The sequence below is a fragment of the Barbatula barbatula genome (genome assembly GCF_947034865.1).
Source record: "Barbatula barbatula genome assembly, chromosome: 14".
NCBI lineage: Eukaryota > Metazoa > Chordata > Actinopteri > Cypriniformes > Nemacheilidae > Barbatula > Barbatula barbatula.
Window position 1 is genome coordinate 18,342,996 of NC_136777.1, and position 13,063 is coordinate 18,356,058.

Below are 13,063 nucleotides of genomic sequence, written 5' to 3' on the forward strand. Positions count from 1 at the left end.
AAAAGTGAGGTTATCTGAGCCTTTAGTCGGTCAAACCAAAGGCTAAATTTAGAGCGGAAATGCTGCTATTTTTTTCCAACTGGTGAAAATGTAATCTGAGCGGACTGGTTCAGCGCACTTCCAACAGTCTCACACAGAAACGTATGTCTTGAGTATGGGAGTTACATAGCTACAGCAAATAAAATCACTTTTGTGATTGATATCTGTAAAAATAAGTTTTAAAGTCACTATGAAACGGAAGTTGCGATTGACTACTTTTCCGTATTGTGATGTATATCCAAGTGAAACGGCTTCTGAAATTAGAAAAATTAATGTAGGGCGGGGCTTTATTTTGCCTTTCTCATTTTTTTTTATTGGTTTGTTGTAAGTTGGGCATGGAGGCAGGCTACAAATGCCTGGCCATTGGACAGTCAGTATAGTCTTATCTCTTTTTTGTTGCTGACGTCATGTAATGAAGAGCTGTTGGGACTTGTTGGGAGAGGAGTTTAACGTTTTTGATTAAAGACTGCAAGTGCAAATGAATTTAAAATAATTGTATGCACGGATAAATCATTTATAATAATCACTGCAACACATTAGAAATTAGAACTTAGAATTTTCCTGTTTGATTTCATGATGACTAAATGTAGCAGTGTCATTCCACCTCCCCCGCCCAGATTAAACCATAGACAAGATACAGGAAATCTCTTCAGGAATTCATCATGAAGTTGTAGAGTAATAAGAAATATCCCACTGCAACACCATTGTTATGTCTAACCCTAATTGTCTGAACCGTGAATGTCTTTAAAAGTATGGGTGTTTCAGTTTTAGTTCCAAAAACACATCCACAAAATAAAACATTTAACGCTGTGATATATAGTTATTACATTAATTAGCATAAATATTAACTAAAGTAACCAATAAATTAATTAAATATGAAATATATACACTTAAGTTTTAATCCAATTTTAAATGAATACATTTATCAGATCCATAAAATGCTAATAAAATATGCGAGATTAATTGTGCCTGAATTTTTCATGTATTTTAACAAGAGACAGACCACAAGAGCGCCATTGGCCGTTCGTTTACACATTTTAGGGACTGAAAATGCTAATGTTTTCAGGCAGCTTTAACAAAACAATCTGCATCTACAGCGATCCAGGAAACGATTAAAACCGCTGAATTATGCATGCCAGGCCAGTGGATGGCGATGTTGCGTGGTAAAGAAGCACTACCTGTCTGCGCACATAAGCATACCCTGTTTTAAGCTAAAAGCTTTTTTAAGACACTTTGTCGGCGTGTTTATAGTTTGTGTATATAAATTATATGTCTCCATTGGTCATAGTAGTGCAGTAAATCTATTTTTTGCCGGAAAGATTTTTATAAGTATGTCAAGCAGCACAAACATACAGCATTGAGGACACCATTATTGTTTTGAGAATACTTGTGCATTCCTACAGACTGAACGAGTAATACGCATGTGTCATTGTGTAAACTCTGAAGGCTGTGTTTTCCCAATAACAGAGACGAGAACGCTGTTGTTTTTAAAAACGTAAACTTTGAGAGTTTTTCAAGTACAAGTATAAACAAAACAATATGGCAGCCTCCATGTACTGGAGTGCTAAAGTACTGTGTTCTGGTTCAACTCAACATATGTATTAACATTTCCCCCGCAAAAGTGGTTTTACTGCACTACTAAGACCAGCAGAAACACAATATTCACATCAGCCAGACACAAGATGGGTAGTGGGCAGCAGCGAGCACAGTTTGTAGCTCAAACTTTGTAGCACATATTTAAGATAAAGAAGAGCGAAACACAGGTCAAATATTAAACAGACTATAAATTGCTATATGTCATATTAAATAAATTAATTAAACTTTACAATTCTAATTTTATGTTTACATGAACAGACTTACTGCCCCTCTGCGTTTTGCATGTTGTTTGCATTGATTTTGCATTGTATATGAACTTTGTGTATTAGCAAAAAGCTGCTGGGTTTGACTCTTACACGACTACTGTTACGCATATGAATAACTCTAGAACTGTAATGTTTAAATGATTTGTTATAAAAAAAGATTTATTTGATTGTGTTACAATGACTAAGAATTACACATTTAGTATTGTTTTATAATATGTTGCATTTACTTACTATAGCCCTCACCTATCATGGTCCTTAAGATAAAAAAAAACTGGACTTTTGATAGTACCTAGGATTAGGGTACAAGCAAATACTGTAGTATACCTAAATATGTACTATGGTAAGACTCAAACACTAGTGTCTATGAGTTTTAGAAGTTTACTGTAGTAAATACTAAAGTACACTAGATCATTTTTCACATGGGAAATTTCTTTGTTCTGTTGAACACCGAGAAAGTTATTTGTAAACATTTTAGCAACTAACATTTCTTGAACAACATTGACTGCATAGGAAACATTATTGTATCAATGTTTTGTTATTTTCAACACAAAATTCGATTTTTCTAGGGTACCTTTGACTGCTATTTAGATTTTTCTTTGGTAGTCAATGAAGTCCAAGAAATGTCAGTTGCTAACATTTATCCAAATATCTTTGTGTTAAACAGAAGACATTTTTAGGGGTTTGCAACAACTTGGGGGGGGGGGGGTGGGGGTAATTCATGGCCAATCATTTTTGGGTGGAGTATCTCTTTAAATGCTTTTGAAGATACAAATCAGGAATAAAGCACTTACTTTCCAATGTTGTCTGGGAGTGCTTGCAAGGAAATGTCATTGACAGAAAGGCATGTTAAATTCCGTAACTCCGGAAAGCTTTCTGGCAATCTAAAAAAGGACAAATATCAAGGAAAAAAAACTGTAAACACAGAGGACAAAACAAACAAAATAGAACATGTCTGAGCATCAATAATGCATTTGCTTTGATGGACTGGTATGAACAAAAATACCCTGCATTTTATCACTGAATGCGTTTACATGCACAAAATAAACGGATATCTATCAAAAATCTGCTTCTAAAAGAAACCCGTTTTCAGGAAATCGTAGGGTTAATTATAGAGTAATTGGCAAAAATCTATCTCTGCCGAGCGGGTTTTGCCTACGTCGTTTATGAGCTTTTCCGGATAAAAGAAAACCGCTTTACGCGTTCCCATGACATTACTTGTTATGAGCTTATTAAGCATAATCTGTGCATGTAAACGCACTCGCTGATAAACTCGCAAAAAAATTATCATGCTTGCCACAATTCGCTTGCCATTCAATATTTCATATGCATGTCAACTTGATGGTCTCGCTTTAAAAAACAGAAAAGGCAAAATACCCAAACAGAAATTAAAATAGTAAATAAAGATATTATAGATATTATCTTCTATATCAATTACAGATCTACTGGAAATAATAAGGTAAATCATTGCATTTACAAATAGCCAAAGAAACTGATGAAACTGATTTACAAAAAAGATGCAAATTGCAACATCTAATTTAATTTGTAAGATAATTTAATTTTATTAATGCACTAAACTACAGCCTACTTTTGCTTTGAGTTGTGGGAAATGTTCTAAAAGTTAATTTTTTGCTCTTTCTGCATTCCGAATTTCTACCGGAAATAGTAGACCATCTGGGAAACTTTGGAATACTCTTTTGTAACATGATTTAAGTGACTTATTTCTATTTTAGAAAGCTATTCAAGACGGAACGCAAACAAAGAGTGAATCTGTATGAGTTTGTAACAACAAACTAGTTGTTGGCATTTTCTGGGGCTGGTGGAGATGAACTGCTCCTGTTTATCTTTTCTAAATCACATTCGAGGCTTGTTATGTAGGATACATTGGGAATAGAGTACATTACTTGGCCACTCAATAAAACATTTATTTAGTTAAGCTGGACAAAGTACACAGTATGAACTGAGCTGTCTGTTCCATAAAGTGTGAGCTGTGCACTTAAAAATTCTGGCAAATCATCACAACACAAGCTGCACAGTTTGAAAGTTAGCCACACAGATGCATAAGCAAAAGAAAATATTTGTTAAATTGTTAAAAAGAAAACAGTTTGACTACAATTGTAAAACTATGGTAGTCAATGATGTCACAGAAATATCAATTGCTAAAATTCTTCCAAAAATATTTTTGTGTTCAACAGAACAAATATATTTATGCAGGACCAACGTGAAGGGGGAGTGATTGACACTGACATGTAAGTTATGGTGTTCAATGTTTGCCATGATGTTTGTAGTTTGATGTTGAGGTTTCAAATAATCATTAACATTAATCGTGGTTTCTATTGGTTGTGGTTTCAACACCTGTCTGCACAACTTGCCTTTAACAGTATTTATATGCACAGTATTCTTACATATTTTTAACACAATTTACTGATTATCGATCAGTCTACTCTATCTATACTCCAAGTATTTTTGTGTACGCTGCGGATTATCTTTTAAAATAGTAATTTGACCTGCACTTAATTTTTTGAAAACAGCCAGTAAATTTGAGTATTAATGATATTATTAATAATACGTTGGAATTGCTGGACAATATCGACATATTTGGTTAAGATTTTTGTTATATAAACAAACAATTAATAAATGTAAAGTGTGACAGCTTAGAAAATTGTATTGCATTAACAATGTTGTGATTTTTTAAAATGTATAAAAAAATTCTGAAGTAAAATAGGTAATGGAGCAGGAATCGAAAACAGCAGCTAGGAATCAATTCTGTCAATCAAATTCCGTATTTGCAGGTCGCACATGCGCAAATACTTAGAAAATGCTTACGCTGTCTCGAAAACCATAAAGTCGCAGTATGGAGCCCTGCCTTAAAGGTGCACACTACGACAGTTTTGTGTTTGTCATGTTTCGGTTTTATTGTTGTTGTGTTTTCGATTAAGTTGTTGTGTTTTCGATTAAGAATGAAAAAAACAAACATTTTAAGGATTTGCTTTGTTCAAAGAAAAGGAAAGATGTGAATATCAAATGTAGGAAATTACGTTTGTATATAAGCGCTACAGAGGCTAAATATCACTGACTACGTTCAAATGAACCCTCATAATCCGATTATAAGAGGATTTTGGCAGTTTTGCGATAACATTTTAACTTCGATCTGAAAAATGCTATGAAGCTCATAATCACAGTAAACATAATCGAAGTAACATGTGTGGTGTACACTGCTTTTAATTGAAATAGCTAAAAATATTAAATATAAAAAATAACAGCATATGCTTTAAATCAGCAGTTAGACATGGAAATATACAATTACCTTGTCAAGGGATTCCCACTAAAATCTGCTACTTGGAGAGTTTTACAATACGAAATGCTTTCTGGGATTTCAATAATGTCTGTAAATAAAAAAGAAAAGTCCATTGAAGTCCATCTATAACAACACAAAAATACAGTAACCAAAATAATTGCTTTGTTTAAAAAAAAAATCTAGTGAGCTGCCTACATGAGCAGCATATTTAGGCATGATGAAAAGTCTGGCGAAGATACCTATGTTACTCCATGATACAATACTTACTATTCCTTTGTGGAGATGGAAATCCCATAATGCATTGCTATGTGAAAATTCCCATAATGAACTGCTATGTAGATTAAAGTTGCTTACACTAATAAAAACTGACAACCAAATTCTGTTATGTATTTGTTAATCTCCCTTGTGCATTTAGTCAGTAAAGAGCAATGGTCTTAAAAAAAACAAATATTTAAATTATGTATGTGCTTGCTGAAAAAGGGAGCCATAAATGAAATCTACGTTCAAATCCACATAGCATTAGTACATAAGAGAGATTTCAAGCAGAGATGGGCAGTATTTCAATTACATGTATTTGAAATACGTATTTAATTACTTTTGAGTATTTTGTCATTTGTATTTTCCTTAAAAAAAAGCCACATTTAATTTGTAATTAAATACTTTGAGAGATTTTTTTTGTTTTAAAGTACTTAAATACTTTTTCAAATATGAAATTGTATGTAAAAAAACTTTATAAATGTCTTTCTTCTGCTCAACACACAGGAAGATATTTGGGAGAATGTCGGATCTCATTTCCCTTTACTGCCATAGTAGGGAAAATAAATACTATGGAAGTCAAATGGGAATGAGATCTGACAATTCCTGCATACCTGACGGTTTCCAGTCATGTTAATGATTAATCGACGACCGATTAATTGTCGATTACAGTTTACTCGAAATAACTTAAGGATGATCGAGTTCAAGGTCATGCACGTGTGTGTGGCTCATGAACAAAACACCTACAGCAGAATCATGGAAAACCGCAATGGCTATCCACTTATTACATTACTTGGCTACCGACACGTTTTATATTTTTATAGAAATTAAATAAATTGTGACAATGGACGCAAGAGTTTGTGAGTCTGACGTCTGTGATGAATATAACTAATGAATTTGCTGATTTGCAATTGCCAGAATGCACATCTGAGGCGGCGACCCATTGTATATTGGTCCATATGTTAATAATTAAATACATAATTCTATATATGATTATATTATCAATCACACCGATTAATTTTAACAATGCTAATAGGCTTTTATTTAAACTTAGAAACATTTATATTCAGGTGAGGAAGCTGGCATTTTGCATAGCTTTTGCACGCCCTCATGCCTATATGCCATTGCCAAGGCATATTGCAGTATTAATGTTAACTTGAAATCGATTAATTGATCGTTAATTTAAAGGAAGTTCGATTATGGGGATTTGTCCAAGTTGACATCCCTAGTTTTCCTGGAAAATCACCCACTAGCTGAATAGTTTTGAGTTAGACCTGTCTGTTATTACGTTTGACTTATTTTGAGGCTGCACACCGTACGCTGACCGATTGGCGTACAACATTAACGTGTCGCGAGAGTCTTTCAAAAGAAGCTTTTTCCAATCTCTCTCACTGTACTTTGATTTACTGTAAGTAAAGAAAGAAAAGAAACTGCTTTTGTGTTCAAAGTGCTTTAAGGTAAGGTATCTAGTATAAATCTACTTTCAGGTATCATTCACTGAAAGTCATAGGACAAAAGATTAGCGCAAATAGCTACAATTTATCCGATTTGTGCAGTCTAGTAATGCCGGATCGCAGTAATACTCACGGGCAGGGGGTTCAAGCAATAAACAAACAACAGTCTGATCATTTGCTGGTAGCTTTTGAAAAACATTTTGTGATCTGCTGAAGCCTTTACGAAAATGAACCATGTTTATACTAGTTTCTAGGGGTGTGACAAGACCCACGAGATCTCACGAGACGAGACTTTTAGACTTAAGAAATCCTCAATGATGAAATATATAGGGAAACATAGTCTTTTATTCACCTTAATACAAAATGCAAAAATGTAGGCATTATAAAATCAACTTGATGAAACAAATTACTTATATTATGCAGTAATGAACAATATGTAAACACTGCTAAATGTTTGTCACAAACTCAAATGACAGGCAGTAATGGCACAAAATGTATGGTTTTGTTTTTTTAACAGGTGTAGCATTTAGTAAAAAGCTGTGTTTTTTTATCTACATGTTTTGCATAGTGCTTGTGTTAGCAGAGTCGACGATCATATCACACTGTTGATCCTCCTTCCTCCACTGACTGAACCCCCATTGCCTTCAGAGAAACAGTTAAAACTACATAAACATGTTTTATGCTTGCATATGTAAGAGAGAGATGATCAGTTTCTGAAAAGGTTTGCCTGTGAATGTATTTAAAATAACGTAATGTGAACTTGTGATTGCTAAACCGTAAAATCGCTGCGCGCTCCCAAAGCACTGGTGGCAGCGTGAACCGCAGTACACTAGTGCTTATGTAAGAGGCCCTGCAGCGTCCGTCTAGCACATGTTTACATCGAAAAAACGGTGGGAAAGAGGCACCGCGGGATGTAAATTCACGTTGTCTTTGAATGGAAAGCCGGTCACTGTGGCTCACAGCACGCACATACTTTGTGCAGTTATTAGCGTGTTCTGTTCAGTAATGAACAGTAATGGTCCATCATGCCAATTGCGTAAGGAAATTGTGTTTTAGCAAGACCAGTCGGATCTTGCGAGACACATCGGTCACCCCCTACTTGTTACTAATTTTACTAGTTACTAGTTAACATATGGTTATACAAAAGGTCATAAATCTGATGAACCATGGTTGCTGGACTGTGCTTTCTTGAACATAGCGTAGTTTAACTATGTTACCTATGGTAAAAACATGATTTATTTTTATAGAGACTCCCAAGTTAACACATACACATTGTTATCTGGTAAAGTGTACACAGGAATTGATAATCAGAATTTAAATGTTTATTTTATATCAATTATAAGATTCCTACATTTAAGAATAAAATAATGACAAACTGTAATTTAGAAAAGATACTGTAAATTTTTTAACAAAAAGTCTATGTTAAGGTGACTTGTCATGTATCTTTAAAAATGTAACCCTGTGATATTGATAGTGCACACCTTGAGCAAAACAATGATGCTAATAAAGCCCCAACTGGATTTCTTTCACATTTTCACATTCTGTGACTGTTTTTATCCATTCCACATTAGTGTTTTGAATTCCTTAAATAAATTGGACACATTTGGCTTTATCTTCATTCTTGATCAACAGAAAACATTATGTATTTTCATTTTTATATAGGGCTAGTAATTCATATGAACCAAACATTTCCGCCGAAAATTGCACTTTTCTATACAGATATTTTCATGCAGGCATCAGAACAGGGGTGTCCAATAACAGTTCTGGAGGGCCATTGTCCCGCTGAGTTTATCTCAAACTTGCCTCAAAACAACTAAAAGGAGGTTTCTTGTAGGGATGCAACAATAAAGTTAACCCATGGGTTAATACGTACCTTGTTTTCTTACCCACGGTTTTTGATTAATTTATTTTTTTGATTAACGACTAGTTGGTACATTAAAGTGTTCCGAGTGTAAATCTGACTTTATGATTTTATTGCAGTTCTCTTTATTTTACTTATGTTATTATCTTTAAGCAAAAGCAACTTCCTGGTGTATTGAATAATATAAAATAAAGATGTATAAAATATTTACACTGGCAGCTCACAGCAATTCTTTGTTTACAGTTCATCAACATTAGGGTGGAAAAATGTAACTATCCCAATATATATATATTATTTTGATAGTAGAGGTACAGTATCACTATCAATCCATTTTTTAAAATCATGTCATATACATAAGGCCAAAAGTAAGACACCAGCATTGTAACTTACTTGAACTTTAGCGCATTGTTATTCGATTTTTTCTCGTGGGGAGGCATTTATCTATCTCAGCGCTGGACGCAAAGACAAACATGGACAGAGCCAGTTCAGAGAGTAATGAAACGCAAGGAAATTATTTAAACACAAAACTGAAAAAACGCAATTAACATACCAGTATTGAACCATACTGAGGTTGTACCGAAAAGTTCAATATTTCATTGAGAACTGTGGCATCCCTAGTTTCTAGTCTGCCAAGTGAGATCATGATTACATGGTTCAGGTGTGTTTGATGGTTGGGGGGCTAAACTCTGCAGGAACAGAGACCGCTGATTTAAGACCTTGTTGTGTGTGGAAGAAAATAATAGCAAACTAAATATTCTTAAGACCAGTGGGCAGAAAATTACTCACATGTTCAGAGACTGTGCGTAACCATGCATTGTTAATTTATGCCAACATTACTGAAACTCATTTAAGTTTACTAGGCTCGAATTATATATTCGGTATCGTTTTACAATATTTAAATACTTTAAAATATGTTTTGTTTTGAAGTTATTTTTCAATACATGGGGACCACCCATAAAACATGACTCAATTCGAGCACTGGTTATAGATAATTGTTGAGTGGTGAAAAACAGTCGCTGTGACTGGGCGGATGCTGGTAGTGTATGGGTGAGGTCAAAACTTCTCACAGACACTTACACTCATTAAACAGCAGTCTGACAAATAAAAGGGCCAAATGGCAAAGATCATCTCTTACCATTTCGAGACACATCCAACTCTACAAGCTGGTTAAAGTTAGCTATGTCCCCTGGCAGCCGCTGGATCTCATTGTCACTCAGGCTGAGTTTTCTCAGTTTCGTCAAATTGAAAAAAGGCTGCAACAGAGCAAGAATCACCAATTATGAGCCATAATGATTTGAAATAGTGATGCATATTCATCAATACATGAGAGAACATAAAATAAACAGTGCAATAAAGTTTTATTAAACATATTAAGTGACTAATGCTTTTGCTATGCTATGACCTTTAACCTTCTCTCCTGTTTTGAAAACCACTCCCACACCCGGTTTTATCACTGAACACAAGAATATCAGACCAAAATGAAAATATCAGACCAAAATGAAAAAGCATTTTAAATCCCATTTTGTGTAAAATGAATTAGACATAAAAATAAAGTTGAGCAATGAGCACATTGCAAGTTGAACAAGTTAGAACAGCAGATCATTTTAGAAATGTCAGGTTTTGTTCCCATACAATGATAGTCAAGGGGGTCCAATGTTGTTTGGTTACCAAAATTCTTCAAACGATCTTCTTTTATGTTCTACAGAAGTCAGTCATACAGGTTTGAAAAGAAAACATCACAGAAATGCTAATGGTTATAATAGAGGGTATAGATTGATGTCACTTTCCCGACGTGATCATGCCGGGACATGTTCCATTGAGTGGTAAAACAAGCAGCAAAATGGCAACTTTCAATATGAAGAGAAAAAGAAACCAGGACTAAAACACGCACTTATTTGCTGAAATTAAAGCCGGCTGGACTTGACGGTGATCCTTACGACTTCCAATGGAACCAGGTGCCCTTGGACACTGATACGCTGAACAGAATTGCGTTTCATGATATTGTAAGCAGTCATTTTTCCACTCAAGGGCCTAGTGGCTTGTTCACGTGGGAAAGTGACGTCACGTGCATACCCTGTATACTGGCTTTAATAGAAATTATTATAGTCTGTGGGGTTTTCCACTGGTAATGTGTTTGGTTTTGATCAGGAATGTATCTGGCTGATGGGAACAAACCAAACACCATGAAATACTAATGGATTAACACCCAAAACACACTACATAAAGAAAATTTGTAATGTTTCGTAATGGCATTTGTAATGGAAAACATTAGAATGTCCATTGTTTTTTCAGCAGAGAATAGATGCATTAATGCATCAAGCAAAAAGCCTAAAAACAGAGCCAATGCAGACAAACGGATCCAATTCACTTTAAGTTCAGGGAACGAAATGACAAAAACTAGTTCAAAAAGTCAGCAATTGGTAATGTCCAGTGGCCTGGCAAAAGCAGCTCAGTGTATAGCGCTCTGTGATGTATTCAGCTATTCATGTCTATCTGCATGACCTACTTGTTCAGTTCCTCCCACCTCTCGCTGGCACAGAGGCTGACAATGAGAAAGAAAACTGAATTTGAAGCACCCCATGAAACTGCGCAGTCAGACAGAAACAAACAAGCTGCCTGCAGTTTCTGTTGTTTTATGAACAGCAGTGCTGTGCCGTTGTACTTTATGCATAAATTCAGCTAAAAAGATTGCTACTGCTGAAAAGAACAAGTCCAGTGAACGGATAAATACCCTACTATTATATATTACAAAATGGCATCATGTTATCTTATATGGCACTCAAAAGTCTACATACAACCATCGTAAAAAAATTCCAAATGACTCCAGTGAGCTAATAAATGCAAGATTATAGATATGTTAGATTATAGATAAAACCTAATTAATATTCAAATTTATTTAGCTAAATGAAACCAAAACTAACACATAGTAGCCTCCAATTTAAATGAACACAAATACAGCATAAAACATAATATTTAACAACAACAGGAAAAGTCATTTAGAATAGAATAAAGGAATCTATCAGACAGAATAGAATCTATCAGACAACTTTTATAAATGTTAAAAATTACTGACATGCAATTATGTTTTAATTCAGTAGTGCTATGTGTTTGATTTGTGTTGTTATTTAAATAATGAAATAGGGATGCACCGAAATGAAAATTCTTGGCCGTAGCCGAATAAAAATGAAAGACTTGGCCAAATACTGACCACGTTTCCCATTTCTTCAATTTATTTTCCCTATTGCATGAACTGAATGGTCAAAATGTGCTTTTTTATATTTTGTCTTGCTTTTTGAATATAATACAATATAACTTAAAATAAAATTGAGCAAAACAAAGTAAATTCAAACAAAAAGCGCAGTCAGTTGCCTAGGACCTCAGGCTTGGAGGTGGGGCCTCCATAACTGTAACATGTCTCCAACTTTGACGCACATAACGTTAAAACATATTCTTACACGTTTTAAAACGCTTCCCCATTTAAACTTTCTATCGATTTCTCACTTAAAGAGTGAGCCAGTTCTCAAACAGCGCAAGACTACAACCATGTTCTCTATGTGTCTTTTTGCGCATCTTATATGCTGTGAAATCCAACGTTATGTCAAAGACACATGAAAACAGTCCGTTGTGTCCTCAAATGAAAGTAAACAGTTACGTCTATATCCCTATATCCCCGCGGGGCCGCGACATGTCGTGTGATGTGTTCTCAGATAACAACTGGCTGCATTATCCCATAGACTAAAAACCTGCTGCTGTTTTGTCGTCAATGTTAATAAAACAACAAAATACAAAATCATGAACAAAATCATACTATCTTTATTGTAAATCAGTTTATTTCATACAGTAAAGAAAATGCTACTGGACTGTTAAATAGACCCACTGTCCCTTGATAAAAAAATAAAATGGTGAAACAAGTTTTGGTTAACCCCTACTCTGGCTATCCCAGTCCACCAGCCAAGAACTTATTCAAACTAAACTCATCCAAAAGAGTTGAAAAATAATAGCTGTGTTAATGCAAAATGATTGCAACTTTTCCCAAACTTTTCAGCCCCGACCCCCAAAATAACAGTGCCAGACCCCCACTATACTCTGAGGTGGTTAAAGTATACAAGTATACAAACATATTCTACCCAAAGGCACATAATGACAACTCAAAGAGCACAGTCTAACATAATATTATCATAATATTATTATAGTTATTTACTCATTACTTTACTTGTTGTTATACATTAATTAGAGTGATTAGTAGACAGATTAGAGTGCTCTGACCGCGGCGCTTCTCCAACCTTCTCCGCTGGCC

At 34.8% G+C, this 13,063-nt stretch overlaps 1 protein-coding gene across 1 annotated transcript in view; it reads right to left on the reverse strand.

Moving 5' to 3' along the window:
- lrrc1 (leucine rich repeat containing 1) overlaps positions 1-13,063 on the reverse strand; it is a 41,180-nt gene that overhangs the window by 18,231 nt on the left and 9,886 nt on the right. The window contains exons 2-4 of the mRNA XM_079472825.1: positions 9,902-10,019; positions 5,206-5,284; positions 2,693-2,782 (exon numbers count right to left, since the gene is read on the reverse strand). Of these exons, the coding sequence (XP_079328951.1) occupies positions 2,693-2,782; positions 5,206-5,284; positions 9,902-10,019 (287 nt within the window). The remainder of the gene's footprint in view (positions 1-2,692; positions 2,783-5,205; positions 5,285-9,901; positions 10,020-13,063) is intronic.